Here is an 18,246-nt window from a genome sequence, read left to right on the forward strand (position 1 = left end):
AAGGCATGAGGTCAAAAGCTTGGGAGTACAGTAACCCCTTTACACAATGGAAGAAAGTCATCCACAGAGCCTTAACAGAAAGTTCCACTCCGAGGCTTTGTAGCATGCTGAAGACGGGGCCCCGGGGACACTGTACCGTCTTGGAGACCACCTAACTGGGATGGAGAAATGGTGAACAGCAGGTTGTAATATCACTAGCCAAATATGCGCTGGTGGTCCCAGCGGAGGGCACGGCTGGGGGACAGTGTCTGACCCCAACACTGAGCCATTCCTGTCCAGGTGATCTGTTTATCTTAGGTCCAGTTCACTTTTCAAACAGGAAGAGCCGGCTTTCTGGAAGTCTGCATTTCCCAGTCATCACAGAACAGTACAAAGTACAAACAAGTACCCTAGTGTCCTTGGTTGCCGAAGGCCATTTCCAACAGACCTTCTAACCCAGGCTAGCTCTGCAGGAAGGGAAATGGGACAAATGCAGACTTGAGAGGCAACATGCAGCTACTTGGTGGAGGAGAACCACACAGCAAGGAGGGGGCTTCAGCAGTTGGCCACACACTGCCTCGACAGGCCAGTTCTGGGCGTGGCCGTGCCCTCGTGTGCACACCCTTGGCCTCCTCGGCCCTTGACCATCAAGACACCAACCTCATCAACCATCCAGAAGGCAGGTCCAGAAGACAGGAGGGTGAGGGCAGAGCTGGAGAGAACTGATGCCCGTTATTTAATGACAAGATGCCCCAATATCCCCTGGAAGTGGCTGCAATGACCATGGCTTTGGAACTGGACCAACCAGTTTTTCTGAATGTGCAACAGTCGTACTTTAGTTTCCCCCATAAAGAACCCAGAGCCAAAGTGTATGAATTCCATGTTTGAAAACAATAATGTTGATTAAAAAGGGGAAGCAAAGAGAACCAGACCAAATACAGATGCCAAAGAAGTCTTCAGTGGGTGGACAAGGCCACAAGGATACATGAACACATACTCTCAGATTTTACCCCACTGAGTGATTGATGTTGGACATACTGCAGGGTCACTGGTTGCTGAGCAACGGGCTGCACCATCAGCGGGCCAGGGCAAAGCAGCCAGCGTGGGAAGGGACGGTAATTTTAGCAGGCAGAGGCGCAGGGAGAAGACTCTGACACCCCACCCCCAGCCCCAGCAGCAGAAAAGGTAAGTGCTAGTCTCCACCTGTTCCCGCCAAAGGCCCAAGGCATTCTGCCAGAGGCCTTTGTTTTGCATGGACATGCACTCTGAGGATGGGGATTTGAAGGCAAAATATGACCCTAAGTCCTATTACCTTGAGCTTGGCTCGAAAACCACATGAAAAGAGGAGCGATATTGCACCTTAAGACATCTCTGCACTAAAAACTGCATTTCATCAGACCAAGGAAGGGACGGGGTGTTGGTTGGGCCCAAGGCCTGCCCTCTGCCTCCAGAGTTCAATTTAAAGTCTGTATCTCAGCGGGGAAGAGACTGCAGCTTGGGCACACGAAGGTGGTACACGCACTGAACTTCACATGCAATTTCCTGGCCTTTCCTGCACAGAATAATTCAGACATTATATATAAATAGAGCAGTGAAACATTTACTTCTTTTTTCACCTAGACCTACAACATCAATACATATAAATAAATTCTAGTGTTTTCTGTTTATTGGGGGGTGGGGGTGGGGAAATACAGGGGTAGAGAAAAGGGCTGGAGAACAGGTGACCCTTTCGTTTTTTTTTTTTTCTCAAACAGGAAGTACCGTCACTCTGATGGCAGGTTCACCTGAAGGATACATCTTGAGAGTTTGTAACAGCATCCAGGACTGTCCTGTTCAATTTCAAAATGAGAAAGCCTTTTTTCCTTTTGACAAACAATGTGCACTGGAATTAGGTGTGAGGGGTCTGGCCGTGTTTCTACGTGTAAGCGTGTGGCCTCTGCAGGGGCGGCCGGAGCAGAGAGGAGCTCGGTCAGGGCGGCTGGGTGTGGGGACGGCAGCTAGGCACTCGCAGGGGACGGGAGACAAGAGCCAGGTGAGCCAGTGGGCAGCCCTTCAAGAAGGGCCTTCCGAGTAAAGAGGGGATGAAGGAGGAAAAAAAAAAAAACAAGCTAGTGAGAAGTAAGGCCTGAGGGTGGAGGCGAGGAGGGGACTGCGGAACACTATCGACCAAGCGGTGGAGCATCTTTCAAGAAAACCAGCCTCCCCGGATGAGGCCGGGAGGAGCCCTGCACCCTCTGCCAGGAGGCTGTTGTTCCCCCACTTCCTTAAAGCAGTGAAGAGCAACAAGTGACTTTGGCGGTTCCTAAGGCGCTTCTTTCCCCGTATTCCACACCGGACAGAGCTTGGAGCCACTGCCTGAGTGACTGTCACACACCTGTGGCGACACTGCGGGTGGACTCTGTGGGGCACGCCCCTGATCGCCTACTGCCCATTCTCCGAGCCAGGTCTTCCCTGGACCCGCTGGCAACAGCAGGTGGATGGCGGGTTAGTTACTCCCAAGAGCGTGAGCAAAACTTCAAACGTCCCCTCGGCTTTCCTTGGAATGACAGAATTTGGGATGATTTCCTTCTAATCCTTATCTTAAAAACAAACAAAAGCCTAGCATAAAATGCCTCACACAAAGACTCTGATAAAGGCAGCTCCGCAGACTTACGAGGCTACCCAGGCTGTTCTGGGAATCACCGTCAGCCCTGCAACCCGTCCTCCCCTCGGACACTGCTCTATCCTTGAAGAGACCCACTGCCCAGCTCAGGCCTCTGTCCCCACAACCTGGGTCTGCTGCTGGGAGCGGAGAAAAGGAAGCCCTCCCAGCGGCCTCCCAGAGCTCATGTCTCTGTCGCAGACCCAACCAAACCCCCGTCCATGCGCTCACTGCCACGTGGATGAAGTGCACGGTCTCTAGTGACAACCGTCCACGCGTCCGCCACCACAGAGGAAGTGCGTGGCTTCCAGTGACGAGCTGTGGGAGAGGTGGAAGGACAGGAGGACCCAGAGAGGCGGAGGCAGCTCAGGAAGGACGAGGGAAGCTCGGAGGAGAGGGAGCGCATGGGAAAGCGAGGCCCCGCGGGTGCTGGAGTCCCAGCAGCAGACCCTGACGGGGGCTGGTGCTGTCAGTTCGCACCGTCCAGGCCAAACTGGCAAATACCAGGGCCTTCTATCTCCATGATTCACCTCAGGTGCCCAGCGGTCAGTGTCCCCACCAGTTTTGAAGAGTTCAAGACAGAAATTCTGTATAATTCTTATGCTAAAAACGTCGTCAACTTCACTGGGCTGCCCATTAAGTCCCTGTGGTCATCAGGCCAGGGGCTGGAAGCTGACTGAAACGCCATCCCACCTCCCCTCCCTCCCACCACCGCTTCCCAAGCTCAGGAGCGGTGTCTTAAGTCACCACTTCTTTTTGTAAGTAACCTCAAAGGTTAACCAACCGAGAGAGAGATCAGGAGAGGGCACGTTCCTATGCGTCATCTCTTAAGGTATCGCAGTGATGTATCAAATGAAACGGGTGAGAGGTTAAAAGGAAACTACCGCAACAGAAGAGGGGTCAGGGAGAGGATGGCAAAGAACATATAAAAGTCCAGCTCTTACAGACGAAGCTTGTGTTTTTCTTTTCCTTTCTCTTTTGTAAAAACCTTTAGCTGCTTTTTAGAACAAAAAGCCTCAACTAAAACGGCCCTGCTGCCAGACCACTGTGCCCGGGGACGGAAAGCGGGGAGGGAAGGAAGCTCGGTGGAGGGCGCCGTGGCCGCCAGAAGCAGGATGAGGAGGGGAGGGCGGGGTTAATCTGCGCGGCATGACGGATCGGTCACTCCACGGTCGTGGCGGAAAGGAGGCGGGAATGGAGTCATTTGCTTTTTTGTTTGTTTCGTATTAAAGCCAAGCAGGTCAATGCCACAGATCCACGGGTGCAAGCTGGTTGGACAACGGAGCTTTCAGGAGTGGAGGAGAGCAGGGAGATCTCGCGGTCCGGGCCAGGTCGGTGGACAGTGGATCCATCTGGGAGACTCCCCAGGTTCCGGCGGCAGCGAGGTGGAGGGGCGGCAGTCCTTCCGGGCAGGCCAGGCCCGGCGTCTTCAGGCCTTGCTCTCCTCCACCTTCACTGCCCGGGGCTTGATCGCTCCAGTTCGCTTCATCTGGGAAGCGGCTGAGGGGGCCTCCTGCAGCTTCACGGCTCCCAGGCTGGGCTTTTCATCCACTCGTTGTTTTGCCTTTGGACAGACGGATGGGGACAAAGAAAGTTACCCTTACGCAGACACACCTGCCAGGATCCGCGGTCCCACCCCCCGCTTCCTGCTCCTGAGTCAGAGGAAAGCCACCCTAAGAAGCCCATCCTTCAGCCGAAGGACCAAACTCAGAAGTGACCGGCCTGGGAAGGACGCTGGCAGGAGGCTGCTCTGGTCCCTCCCACGGGCGCTGAGTGCAGTGATTCGGAGCCGCGGGAGGACCCCGGGTCCTCCGGGAAGCATTCTGCGCTGCCCAGGGGCCTCTGCAGGCGGCACACCCAAGGCCGCTTGGAGGGACCTTTTCAAATCAGTGCACCCCACGGCCCTCAGAGCTCCCGACTGTGCTGAGGGGGCGCAGGGCCTCTCGCCCAACTTGGTCTCCCAGATCTTCCACCCTCCCCGACTCCCACGGTGTGGAAACCTTTCCCCAAAGCCCCTAGTTTGACCTCCAGAGTCGCGGTCAGGGTCCCGTTACTCTGCAGCTCTGCACAGTGAGGTGTGTCGTAGAGTGAGCAGCCTGCCTTTGGCCCCTCATACAGTGGGGGGAGCTCTGAAGAAAGCTCTAGAAGCTCAGTCCAAGCAACTCAAAAGAGTGACCCTCGGGGAACCAAGTTAGGAGACGTGAAATGAACAATCAAGCTTCCACCTCCACCATCCAGGAGTGCTGTTTTACTAACATCCCCCCCCTGACGTGTCTGAGCTCTGGAGCCTGGTCACATTTTAGAGGAGTGAGGAGAATCACGCTGAAGGCAAAGACGCTGAGAGATCCGTCTCATTATAAAACGGGGAAACGTCATTCCGTCTGGATCCCACCCAGCCAAGACGAGGACGAGACACAGCACTTACAAGGCCAGCACGCGCAGGCACACATGCCAGGCACGCACGCGCACGCACACCCCCGGCTTCTAGAGCTGACCCACGGGCCTAAGCGGGTCCCAGCGCCTTCACAGCCCAGTGGCTGTGGAGGGAGAGTCCACCTTCCGGCAACACCTCCTCAGAGGATCCCGCACCCTCCCTTCTCTGCGGACAAGGAAGGACCCAGACGCCCGTCAAGAGGAGAAGTGCCTTCTCCAGGGGGGACTCGGGCTCCCCGGCTCCCACGCCACACTCTAAGCGCCAGGGCACGTGTCTCTTTCTAAGAGGAGCACGCAAACGGCTGGACAGTCCCTCCTCTTTTGGCACTTGGAGACGGGCCTAAGCGTCCGGGGCTGGAGGGTCTGGAAAGCCATCTTCTACCTGTTGAACGTAGTGTCCCTGCACAGAGCCCATGTTAACTGCTGATCCAGAGGGCTTCCCACTGGGGCTAGCAGAGCTAGGCCTGAAAAAACCAAAGGAGGGGATGAGAACACACACGTCACCACGGAAACGGAGTCAAGCCTCCAACAGAGGAAACAGACCCAGACAGCCAGAGCGCAGGGGGCGAGGGTGTCGCCACTGGGCCCTGGCACCTCCAACCCAGCTCATGAGGACACACCTGAGGGGCAGAGGCCAGGTCCCCACCACGGGCAGACACTGACCGGTCAAGATGACAGACGGACACCACCCCTCTCTCAGGTTTGGAGGGTCTAGACCAACATGATGCTCCAGACAAAATGTCTATTAACCTGACACATGAGGGAATTCCCTGGCAGTCCAGTGGTTATGACTTGGTGCTTTTACTGCCGTGGACCCAGGTTCAATCCCTAGTGGGGAAACTAAGATCCCACAAGCCGTGTGGCACAGCAAAAAAAAAAAAGTAAAAAGAAACAAAAATGAACTTAAACTCCAACAGGAGTTTAGACTTTAAAAAAAAAAAAGGGAATTTCCTAGCGGTCCAGAGGTTAGGTCTCGGCACTTCCACCGTGGGGGCCTAGGTTCGATCCCTGGTCGGGGAACTAAGATCCTGCAAGCCGCACAGCGCAGCCAAAAAAAAAGACCCGGACGAACAAACCAACCAACCTGATACGTGAGTTAGCTGAGTATCTTTCCAGTCTTCACTTGCGGGGTGGAGGGTAGGGGTGGTAAAGAGAGATACCAAAAGTAACAAAAATGTAGAACATCTTTCTAAATGAGTTCCACTGACCAGACAACTAGCTCCCAGGGATGTTAATCAGGCACTACGTGGAAAAAAGATCCTGGGGTCAAAAATCGTTAAGTAGTTACGTGTGCAAAGTTCTACAAGGACTTTCCCCCGAGGGCCAGGGGCTGCTCAGGCCCTAGGCTGAGGTGCGCCCGGACTCCCCAGCAAGCCCTCTTGGGCACCCACGCCCCCCAAGTATCTGACCAGGGAATGCTTTTCTGACAGGGCATGGCTCAGAAGCCCTGTTTCCAGAAAAGTTAGGCAACACTGCACTGTAAAAAGATACCAATTTCCCCAACCAACCCCACTAAGACACCAACAATACAAAGGCTACTAATTAAGGCTTATATTTTGTAAATATTCTCCACAGAATAAAGCTGCTGCTGCCATTCCTACAGTGGATGGACACAGGCGACTCTTGTTATGTGAGCGTCCCTTTCTGGATTTGCCTCTGAGGAAGGCTCTGCAGCCAGATGAGGCTAAAACCTGCCTGGGGCGGCAGGGGAACGACAGCCTCTCTTTACGCTTGAAGCTTCCTTTTTCCTTCCAAATCACACTCATTGTTTGGCGCTGCCGTCCATGTATATTTTTCTTACAGGTCTGTTATTTTGGCCTATGTGAAAAATATGGTTGGAAAGCAAAACAAGTCGAGTCAAGCCAAGAGAGTGAAAATAAGAACAGGAAAGATAATGACACGGGGAAAATTCACAAAAAGCCCTCTCTCGGGAAATGCAGCTGGAGTATACGGACTGACGTGACCACGGAGGAGGACTCGGCCTCAACACTCTGAGCGCGACGGGGCCGGGCGGGCAGCCGTGCGGGCGACCTTGCCCTCAGCCACGCCGGCAGCCTCGCGCAGGGCACTGCGGGTCACGCACACCCGTTTTACTCGTGTGCAGCCAGGAGGAATCTCCAGGAATCTCCCACACGTGACAAGAGTCGACTGTGCCAACCCTCGGGCCAAGCGCCACGTGCTGCCTCCCCAGCCGCGCGCTTCTCCGCGGGCGAGAGAGCCATCAGAAGCAGACGCTCCCTGACTTCCTAACACGCTAAGTCCTGCTGACCCTTGAGCATCACGGGTTTGAACTGCATGGGTCCACTTACACGTGAACTTTTTTCAGTAAGCACGACCTGCAGTTGGTTGAATCCTCGGATGTGGAACTGTGGACACGAAGGGCTAAGTGTAAAGTTATACTTGAACTTTCAACTGCATGGAGGGTCAGCGCCCCTAACCCCTGCGTTGTTCAAGGGTCAACTGTAACTCAACATCATGACTGATACAAAGCCCCCCTCTGAATCCAGCCAAGGGACCCGGGACAGTTAGTGGAGGTGGAGGCAGATCCCAAGAAGGCAAAGAAGGTACAGCTCTTGCCCTACGAGCCCAGCAGCAGCAAGCCCTGGTGGGGTCACAAGGCCATTCAAGGGACATGTGGCCCCAGGAAAGGAAACCCCCCCACACCTTCCAGGGCATCTGCTCTCTCTGCCAGTGAATCTTTAAAAAAAAGTCTGGTGAGAAAGCTGTTAGTAGCCAGGGTCTGTCCTGACGCTATTATAACATTAGCCTTTCCTTTCCCTGCCTCTCCAGAAAGTTCTCCCATACCAAGACATTTTATGACGATTAAAAGCAAAGCCACGCCCCAGAGTTCCTGAGTCTCCTGTGTCCCAGCACTGGAACTTCACGGTGACACACAGGCTGACAAAGGCGACCCAGCCTCAGCGCCCTCGCGCTGCTCTCCCTGGGCCCGCAGTTCCACAGCGAGGACTCAGCTGTGAGCATCCAACCCCCAGGGCGTCTCTTTACCTGTAGGTCTGCGGTGATGGCATGGAGCCTCCTGAAGAAACATTCTGTTTACTGTCGGCAAAGTGGAAGCCCTTCATCTCCATCTGAGAGGACTAAAGACACCGGGAAGTGATGGGCTGTCACTGGAACGCCCTGGGGACAGCTGCCCGCGCCACCAACCACCCTGGGCAGAGCCAGTGGGGGCCACGAGGGCTTCAGGACAGAGAGGCACCTCATCAAGGAGCGTGCACACCTGGCCTTCCAGTGCAGGCTGGAGGCAGGAGCGACCACATGTGCTCGTTCCCTTTGCGCGGGCAGGGAGGGCCGACTGTGCACCACCCCTGAGCACTGGCCGCGGTGAACGTGCCCTCTCTGCCCCAGAGGCCACCCTCCGCAGCACCCGGGAGCTGGCAAGGACTTCGGCCCCCCAGACCTCAGCCGCAGGCACCTTCCTCCCTGCCCTGCTCACCCAGGCCTGTTCACGTTGCTAGTAACACGTGACCAGGGCTTCCTGCCATGGGACGGAGAGGACTCGGCAACAAGTGGGCCACCAGTGGTCTGGCGAGGCCCGGAGCCCGCGTCCCAGACCCCTGGCACTCTCCCCCTAATAGTGGTTCCTGACTGGCCAGAAAGGGTCCCCGAGACGAGAACGGCACCCCACCCCAGGGCCACAGCAAGATGGAGTCATCCTCACCTCTCTGCTGGTGTTAAGGACCGAAGGCTGGGACCCGGGTGGGAGCATTCTTCGGGGGGCCCCGACAGAGAGGCTCTGCCCCTGTGGCAGCTGGATGGACTGCGGCAGGAGCAGGGGCTGCTGCCCAGAGCCGTACCGAGGCAGAGGCAGCTGGGAGCCAGGCAGCGGCATCGTCAGCTGCTGGACAACAGGGACAGTCAGGGGGAGGAAGCCACAAACCGCCGTTTACACATGCATCCAAGAGCAACCGCGCATCACACTTCACTTTCTCACTGCAGATGAAAGGAAGCAAGGCCTTCACACAGTAGGACAGATTCTGGATAGAACACAGCAGACATCACCCTAGACTTCATACTTTCAGTGGTAGGGGGCAAGCCTTAGGTGGTGAGAAAATTAACTCGGACGGCTAGAAAATGAGCAGGACAGCTCCGGGTGTCAAGTGTGGAAGGTGGGCGACAAACCCCGTGTGCGTGTTGGGGGGCGGGGAGAAAGGTCAGGAAGGTCTAGAAGCCTTCTCAGGGAGCTCGACAGGAGGGGTGCCCTTGTGCCCCTTTCTGCAGCACAAAAAGGCAAGACGACTTCAGGCTCTGCCTCCACAGGTGACGGAAAACCACCGGGGTCGGGGGTTTAGGGTTCCTGCAGTCCTGGAGCCTTCTGAAGCCTGTTATCCTGAAGTCCAGAATGAGCTGTGAGAAGGGAAGGAGGTGGGCCAGGAGACCCTCGGGACGGGGCGGGTGGGCCACCTGTGGTCTCTTGGTCACCTTCCTCTTCATCTCCCTGCTACTGAGTCCACAGTGGAGGATCAGAAGGACCTATTGGAATTGCATCACTGAGACGTGGGGCAGCCAGACCTCAAGGCCCAGGCCCCTCCTTGCGCACAGCTGGGTGTGGGAAGAAGGTAAGGATGGCGCAGCGTTTCTGGAGCGCTGGCTCGGGGTGCGGTGTGTGAGCTGACATGAGTCTTAAAGAGGCGCCCTGGCTGCTGTGCTGAGAACAAACTGGCAGCTGAGAGCAGGAGCTGGGCGGGGGGTGGGGGTGGGGGGTGGAGGGGAAGAGAAAGGGCCAGACTCTGAATACTTTTCAAAGGTAGGGCTGACTGGATGTGACGAATCAGCAGGGGCGTGGCGGAAGCAGGGATCCAGGGATGCCCCATGCCGGACATGAGCAGAAATGGCAGGCAGACCACTGGGTCTGAGTTCAGGTCCAGGAGACAGAAATTCGGGAGAACTGGGAATCGTTGGATTTGGGTGAGGCTTAGAGCCACAGGTCTAGAAAGAGGCCCAAAGACGGAGCCCAGAAGGCACAGCGACTTACTGCCTGGGGAGGCAAGGGGGAAACAGCAAGAGAGACCGGGAAGAGGCCTCAGGGAGGTGGAAGAAAAACCAGGAGCAGTGTCCTCGGAACCCAGAGAGCGTGGTTCGGGGAAAGGAGTGACCACTGGGTCAAATGCTACTGATGGGTCAGTAGGAGGAGGGTGAAGAACCGTCAGGTTCAGTAACGTGGAATCTACCAGTGTCCCTAAAGAAGCGTTTTGTTTCTTAAAAGACGAGGAAAGACCGGGCTGCCTGGGTTGGGGGTGTGTCGGAAGGGACCCTCACAGCCGGAGGGCAGCACTGCAGCACCTCTACGTGCTGATGGCGGGAAGAGGACGCTAGCTGGAGCAGCTCCCAGGTGGGTGGAGAGGATGGGCTGCCCGCTCTCACCCCAGGGCCCCTCGCAGGCTCGGAGACGTGGCGCTGGGAGTTTGCAGGTGTTTTCTCTTCCTTGTTACTACTCATTTCTTTGGCGACACAGGATGCAAAATCACGGTGGGGGGGAAGGCAATGAGGAGGGTGGGGAGATGCCCAAACTCTGGCTTTCCAGAGGGCGGCTGTATTTAACCTGAATCCAGTCTGACGGGGTCGGTTTCCCTCCAGTCTCAGGAAGCTGGGCAGAGGCGGGCCAGGGTTTAACCCAGGTGAGCACAGGGAGGGAGGGGTGGGGTGGAGCTGAGTGCAAATGACAAGGAGCGGGGGACTCCCCTGGCGGTCCAGTGGTTAGGACTCCACGCTTCCACTGCAGGGGGCACGGGTTCGATCCCTGGTTAGGGAACTAAGATCCTGCGTGCCACGGCGCAGTCAAAAGAACAAAAAAGACAAGGAGGGTGTCTGGGGCTCTGCTGAAGGGGGCAGGGGCAGGGATGGGAGAGGGAGAATTAAAAGGTGACTGGACGTGGGTCACTAGAGGGAGGGAGTGAGAAAAGTCAGAGGTGGTGACCTGGTAGGACCCTTCAGCCCGAGACGACGGGAGAGGTACAGCGACTGGCAGTGACCAGTCCAGACTGGAGGCGAGCAGGCACTGGTGGTGAGGCTGTGGAACTGGGAGCAGAGACCTGGGGGTGAGGGGTCACCTACAGAGACACCAAAACCCCTGAGAACTACAACGGGAGACGTGCTGGAGACTGAGCCACGGGCCAAAGGAGGGGAGTGACCCTCAGAACCATCTAATGCGCCCACGGGTCGGGGGGAGGAGGATGTGGGACCGGACACGGACTCAGCAACGTGGTGCTCGCAGCACACAGGGGCCGGTGGGGGCACAGTCTACGGGGTGGGCTCCAAAGCCAGGATGTGAGGGGCAGGCAGGGAGACTGGCCTCGAAGCACGCGTGTGCACGCAGAGGAGACACACAGCCACCCCCAAGGCCACAGCAGGAGGGCGGAGAGGCTGCAGGAGAAGCGGCGCCCTCGCTCTCAGGGAAAGCCCGGTCTCGGGACTGCTCACAGGAGGCGGAGCAGCTGGCCCTGGTCTGGCGGCCCAAGGGCCAGTGGCAGTGGCTACAAGCAGCACGTAAGTCAGTGGGCATCACGAGGCAGATACAAGGGGAAACGATCGTGAAGAAAAGAGACCTAGTGTCCTGAGGTGGGAGTGAGTGAATTCCTGACCTGCGGGAGCTGCGAGTCCAACATCTGGGAGGCACCGAGCCCGGCGGCCGGGCCGAGCTGGCCCTCGTAGACCAGGGCTTGGTTTCCACTCATGGGCTGGTAGGGCGAGCCGGACTGGGGCTTCACCATCTCTAAGGGCTGCATGCCTGGGAACGCCGAGTAGGGAGGCTTCAAGGCTGTGCCTCCGGAGAGGATCATGGTGCTGGGCGGTGACAGGCTGGGGTGCATATACACCTGAGATCTGCAAAAGCCAGACAAACGGTCGGGGCAAGTGCACAACTGCCCCAGCTGATCTCACACGTGGGCACGCCTCAGAATCCCTGGAGGGCTCGTCCCTCCAACACAGGCTGTCGGCTCACCCCCAGGGATTCTGACTCAGAAGGTCTGGGATGGGCCCTGGGAACTTGCACTTAAACAAGCTCCTAGACGGTGCTGCTGGTCTAGGGACCACGGTTTGAGCATCACTGAATTAAGCAGACAGCACAGGACAGGAGACACTGAAAGAGTGGGTGAGAGGCAGCAAGGTGCAGCAAGGCGGGAGAGCAGGGAGGGGGCCGGAGGACAAGGAGAGAAAGGACAAGGCCGGGCCACCCCTCCCACAGCACAGCTCACCCTCACACCCGCCCCCAAGCGGGGGAGCGCAGAGCAGCAGCCGGCAAAGGGAAAAAGCCCACAGACGGGGAAGGCGGAGAGCCCTGTTGCGAGCTGCCAGCCCCCCAGGTCCTGGCGTCTCACCTGAAGGGCTGTAAGGAGCTGAAGATCTCCTGAGACTGGGAGACGGGGAGCCCGCCCCTCAGCCCGAGCTGGGCTTGAGCTTGCAGAGACGTGTGAAGGGAAATCGGGATCTGCTGGGCAGCGGCAGCCTGTGGACGGGGAGCCAGGCCATCACCGCGCTGCCCTCCAGGCTGACACTCACCCCCGCCTCCCACCCCCACCCGCCCTTCTCCACGGGCAGCCAACACCGCCCACAATGCAAACTCATGTCTTGCCTGTGCTTCCTTCACTCTTGGGAGAAAGCAGAAAACCGGCAGCAATCCCAAACCAGGGCACATCCCTATACTGGATTCTGTACAGTGGTGGGAACACTAGCTACACGTATCAACAGAGGTGGGTTTCAGAAACGCAACGGTGGATGGAAAATGTGCATGAAGAATACGTGCAGTTATGATCCAGCTACACGAAGAGCAAGATCTTGCAAAACCAAACAACGTAATACTTAAGAATATCTTATGAACAGAGATCAGGACAGGCCAAGTCCTCCGTTCCCCAGAACGGCACTCCATCCTGGTCTGTGCGGGCACACGGGTCGGTGGGGCTGCAGGATGATTAGGAAGGCCCAGCACCAGCTTCAGGAGGAACTTCCAAAAAAGCATCCCCTCGCGGCACAGAAAGTATGCCAATTCTGCATAAAAACAAACACCTGCTCGCTTCTACAACTACCTCTTTCTAACGCATCCATGCCTGGGAGTCTAGGCCTTTCTTCTCTTCATCAGAAGGATACCTGATCACCAAAGAGAATTCCGTTTCAGTGAATTCCCCAGCTAGGGCACAGGAGCGCTTCGAGAAGGGAAAACTAAGCAGAGTCTGGAGCACTCAGCTCCATCCTCCTCCTTGTCTCTCATGTACTCATCCAGTAAATACTGACTGGCTGCCATATGTGCCAGGTACTGAGCGTTAACGTGAGGGGTACAAAAAATGAGACACACCACGAACAAATAAATGAAGAAGGTAATTACGCCGTGTGCTGCACCCCTTCCCCCACCCTCCCGCGGGGCCACCTGGCTCGCCGTCATCACCTGTTGGTAACTCTGCTGCTGAGGTATCGTCTGAGGAACCAGCCGGGGCTGACTTGCAAACACATGGCCATCCAGGTAGAGAGGTGGCAGGTGGTTGCCTGGAAACAGAATCCGAGGGGGTGAAACAAGATCAAGTCTCACTGTTCCAGAAGGTGCTGGGAATCGGTGGGAGAAGGGAGTGTGTGCACAGCTGACCCTGTGCTCCTGCAGGGCCCAGGGCCCAGGCAGAGGGGCTGGCCGCAGCCTGCCTTTCCCCCCTCACCCATTCACCCACTGCCCCGCACACGGGGGCCGGGGGGTTCATCATAAAGGAAGGCTGCCTTGGTCTCTCAGTCACCTTCCTCTTCATCTCCCTGCTATTGAGTCCACAGTGGAGGGTCAGAAGGATCTATTGGAATTACATCACTGAGACTTTGGCAGCCAGGCCCTCAAAATCCCCACAGGCTCCCTTGGGGCACCAACACAGCGATGAGGTTGGTGACAGGATAAAATCGGGCTCAGCTGATACAAAGCACTTCCCAGACATGAGCTCGTCTCACTGCCGTGGCGACCCCACCCAGGGCCACCGTCACCCTGCGTTACGTCGCGGAGGAGGGGGCACAGCTCAGAAAGCTGCTCAGGCGGCACGGTCTGACCCAAAGCCAAGTCTCTCATCAGTCCCCTCTCCAGGAGGTGGAAGAGCCTCACCAAAGTCGCACGGTCCTGCTTCCCAGCCCAGGAAGCAGGTGACCTGAGCACGTGGGAAGCTACGACCCCCAGCCTAGAACGCGCCCCCCTCTACACACGCCTTAAGTCAAGGCAGGGGTGGTACTCAGGGCTGCGAATCCAGCCTTTCTCTCGAGTGAACAGAGAAGGCTCCCTGAGTTGGCTCGCGGGGGAGATACCTGGAAGAGACGCAGAAGGTGCGACCGAGGCCACGGGCATGGGGGGCATGGAGACCCCACCGAAGGAGCTGTAGCTGACCCCGCTGGAGGCTCCCCCGGAGGACGGGGGCTGCAGGCCCGAGCCAGTGCCTCCTGGAGAGCTCTGCTCCGGCAAACTGGGCGAGTTTTCCCAAGCCTTGCGCGCAGACTCCATCTTCAGAAGCAAGGAGGTGGGGGAGACGAAAATTACCGTCTGGGAGGCCGTGGACGGCACAAGTTAAGCCCAGGGAGGTGGGCGGGGCTGCCCGCCCCTGCCCCTTCACAAGCCAAGGCACCGGGCGGCTCCGCCTTGCTCGGGGCCAGTGTTACCTTCAGAGTGAGGTCGGCGGTGGGGAAAGACATCTGGGAGAGGCCGATGGCCCTCTGGATGTGATGATCGCGCCGGAGGATGGGGATACTCTGTGCCAACCCAGCCTGAAGGGGAAGGAGACCACGGAACACTGACAGGCCCAGAGAAAGCGAGACGACGTGTCCAAACACGCCTTCCGTTTCGGTCGTGTGCACTCGAGACCCCTCCAAATAACTGCCTCCACCGATTCTCTCGAAAGAAGGCCGTGGAGAGCCACCCTCATCCCCGCACCCCGAGCCCTCCAGCAGAGCCACCGTGTTTTGGCAACATAAACACGGCTGGCTGCCAGCACGCAGGCCCAATACATGGCATGGAGATACCAGGTCCTGTCTCAGCCCCCTCCCCCAAAACTGTGAAAAAGATGTCCTGGTAACACATGTTCGGAAATGCAACCACTAGGCCCTCCTCCTGTGGTGCCCGGCGCCCACCAGCACGATCCAGGGATTCTGAGAAACCTCAGAGTCAAGAAACCTGTTTAGCGCAGCATTCTCAAACATGTGCGACCACAGAACCTGGGAGGTTTTTAAATCACAAAGTGCCAAATAAACCAGACCTTAGGGGTTACACTATCCCATTTTAAGTTCACAAAACCAGAGCGTGGAACAACTTGCTCAAGGACGTGTGACGAGCTAGAGACAGACAGCATCAGGACTCGAGCCCCGTCCGGCCAACCCCAGAGCCACGGCTGGTTCGCCCCTCTGGTTTTGGAACACCTCACGAGGCTCTTTTTGCGCAGGGCCCGCTGGCACGGGGACGACAGAGCTGGAGGTGGAAGCACAGACTTACGTTACTGGCCAACGCGTCCTGAAGTTTGACAACTGGATTCCCCGCAGGACCAGAGGCAGAACCGGGCTGCAAGCTAAAATCAGAGTCCTGGAAAAAAAGAGAACAAAGCCCACAGAAATCACCATGGCTCACCTTCTGTCAGAGACCCCTGTTAATTTGATCCACAGTCTCAGCAACTCAGAAACCCACTAAGCAGCATTCACCACGTGAACAAGATGGCCAGATGTTTCCCGATGGCCCCCAAGAAAGGAGGCCACCCCCTTCTCTCTGCCCGGCTCCCTGCTCGGCCTGAGAGCCTGCCTGGTGTCAGCAGGGAGACCGAGAAAGTAGCTCACAGCACCTCTTCACCTGCAAAGCCACCCGCCACGCTCCCCTGGAGCACTGCCAGCGCCCATGTCCCCGCTCCTTCTAGGAGCCCACCCTAAGCTCCCCCTTCCTCTCCAAGCACCAAAGGCACAGCGATGGGGGTGGGGGGCGCAGGTAGAAGAAAACAAATCAAAGCCTCACCTTTGGATTGACCCCAAATTCAATGGGTGGCACTGGCAGCACAGAGTCCACGTGGAGCTCCACCCCATTGACAGGGGGGACCACAGCCCCCTGCAGCCGCTCAGCCCCCTCGGAGCCCTTTCTGTTTCTCAGAGACCGCTCATTGCCGATGGGTCCTGGTCTGTGCTCCTTGCTCTGTCCCGAGCCTTGTTCAGAATCCTTGATGGAAAAGCAGAGAGGCTGAGACGCACAGCCTGGAACGACCCTGATCTCCAGCTTCCAAGGGACCGGGAGTCGGGGAAGAAGACAAAAGATACCAGTCCTTCCGCCCAGCCCGGCCCCTGAGAGCCAGACTCCCAGGTTACCTTCGGCTCCGACTGCTTCTGAGTCTGCTCCTTGTGGCCATCGGCCTTGGGCTCCAGGCCGGGCCCGCTCGCCTCCTCGGGTTTCAGAGTGCCGTACGGGGAGCTGCGCTGCGAGGAGGTCGCTGAGGACTCCCGAGACTCGGCGCTCAGGTCAACGCCACTGTCCCCCTGGCTGCTCTTAAAGCCCTGCTGTGCAGGACACAGGAGGGTCAGAGCCCATCCCCTCTCCGCCTGCCTGCAGAGTGAGACTGGGCAGCTCGACACGTCTCCCGGCCCAAGCCCATAATCACAGGTACGCGTGGGCCCTGGACGGAGACCACAAACCCGCTGCGCTTGTGACCACTGCCAGATGCCAAGGAGAGGCCCTCATGCCGCCTACCCAGGGTGGGTGCTCCCTGGCCATCCCCGCTCTTTCTTCCTCCCTCCCACACAGGCCCCTCCCGCAGATCCGAAAGCAAGACTGGAGACCAGTGACGAGCCAGGCTCACTGCCCGGCCAGGGAGAGCACGGGCGGGCCTCTGGGACGGCGGCGGACATGAGCACACGCCTGGCGCCCGGCGGCCACTCACCTCGGCAGAGCCGGGCTCGGTGCCGGCAAAGGCAGTGGCAGCTTTGGCCCAGGAGTCGCCGGTCGAGGCCTGAATGGGGAGGGCTGCTAGGGAGGAAGACAGAGAGTCAGGACGTCGTAGAGGAACCACCAAGCCAGAAAAACAAGCACAGGCGCAGCTCACACAAACCCAAGTCTCTGAACCGCCCCTGCTCCCACCGCAATCGACCCATTAACGAAAGAGGAGCCGGTCTGATACCTCCACCCGACTTCCCAACATCCTCAGGCGGGTCTCCGTAAACGTGCTTCCTGTGACTTCACTGACAATGTGCTCTACTAAACACACCAGCAACTTTTCACTCACACCGCTTAGAATGCTCTATCACTACCTCTGCTGCGGTGAAGCTTTTTGCACATAAACCATTTATTTCTACACGTTGGCACCTCTACAAGTCTCTGAAAAATTGAAGCTGATGTTACTCAACTTTTGTTAGCTCACAGACCATCCTGAGAACCCAGCAAAAGCCATGGACCCTGTGTATGCACATGACATCTCACATGCTCTTTTTAAGATCCAGGGGCCCTCTGAAGTCACCCACAGACCCGTGGTCTGAGCAACCAATGAGATGCTGCAGGATCCTGGAGGGAGAGCGTGACTCCGGAGTTAGCCCACTCTGCTTGACCAATATGGCAGGTAAGTATTTTTGGACATTTATACCATGATACCCACCACTCTCACAACCAAACCAACTGATCAAAATTTTATTAAAAATTATCGTACTTTCAATCAGAGTTGACTATTTCCCGATGTTATTTTGCAATGTGTTGGAACCAAGCTTTTAACCAGGAACATGAAGATAGGCCATGAGGTTAAAACTGAAAGGATCAGGTTCAGAACCTAGAAGATGGGTGTTTGGGCTCTGGGGTTGTTACTTCACTCTGGAAGCCTCGGCTGCTTGGAATAAAAGAGCTGGAGGGCTTCCCTGGTGGCTCAGTGGTTAAGAATCCACCTGCCAATGCAGGGGACACGGGTTCGAGTCATAGTTGGGAAGATCCTACATGCCACAGAGCAACTAAGCCCGTACGCCACAACTACTGACCCCGTGTGCCACAACTACTGAAGCCCGCGCGCCTACAGCCCATGCTCTGCGACAAGGGGGGCCACCACAATGAGAAGCCCACGCACCGCAACGAAGAGTAGCCCCTGTTCACCGCAACTGGAGAAAGCCTGCGCGCAGCAATGAAGACCCAACGCAGCCAAAAATAAATTAATTAAAAATAAATTAATTAAAAAAAAAAAGAGCTGGAAATGGATGATTTCTCCAAGCTCCCCTTGTATAGC

At 57.0% G+C, this 18,246-nt stretch overlaps 1 protein-coding gene across 22 annotated transcripts in view; it reads right to left on the reverse strand.

The window, feature by feature from the left end:
• Positions 1–1,635: 1,635 nt before the first annotated feature.
• Positions 1,636–18,246, reverse strand: part of PRRC2B (proline rich coiled-coil 2B) — a 92,149-nt gene continuing 75,538 nt past the window's right edge. For 5 of the 22 annotated variants that reach the window (XM_082611979.1, XM_082611988.1, XM_082611969.1 and 2 more), the window contains 14 exons: positions 16,927–17,012; positions 16,358–16,546; positions 16,014–16,211; positions 15,507–15,593; positions 14,681–14,785; positions 14,333–14,525; positions 13,449–13,546; positions 12,388–12,515; positions 11,653–11,893; positions 8,733–8,912; positions 8,060–8,151; positions 7,363–7,419; positions 5,436–5,517; positions 1,636–4,184 (listed from right to left, as the gene is read on the reverse strand). In XM_082611979.1, coding sequence (XP_082468105.1) covers positions 4,050–4,184; positions 5,436–5,517; positions 7,363–7,419; positions 8,060–8,151; positions 8,733–8,912; positions 11,653–11,893; positions 12,388–12,515; positions 13,449–13,546; positions 14,333–14,525; positions 14,681–14,785; positions 15,507–15,593; positions 16,014–16,211; positions 16,358–16,546; positions 16,927–17,012 — 1,871 coding nt within the window. In that variant the 3' untranslated portion in view covers positions 1,636–4,049. Of the gene's footprint in view, positions 4,185–5,435; positions 5,518–6,137; positions 6,872–7,362; positions 7,420–8,059; positions 8,152–8,732; positions 8,913–8,974; positions 9,545–11,652; positions 11,894–12,387; positions 12,516–13,092; positions 13,154–13,448; positions 13,547–14,332; positions 14,526–14,680; positions 14,786–15,506; positions 15,594–16,013; positions 16,212–16,357; positions 16,547–16,926; positions 17,013–18,246 lie in introns of those variants that run through there. The other 17 variants (XM_082611987.1, XM_082611986.1, XM_082611985.1 and 14 more) reach the window with 17 other exon arrangements.

This window comes from Mesoplodon mirus, assembly GCF_964341445.2.
Source record: "Mesoplodon mirus genome assembly, chromosome: 1".
Classification (NCBI taxonomy): domain Eukaryota; kingdom Metazoa; phylum Chordata; class Mammalia; order Artiodactyla; family Ziphiidae; genus Mesoplodon; species Mesoplodon mirus.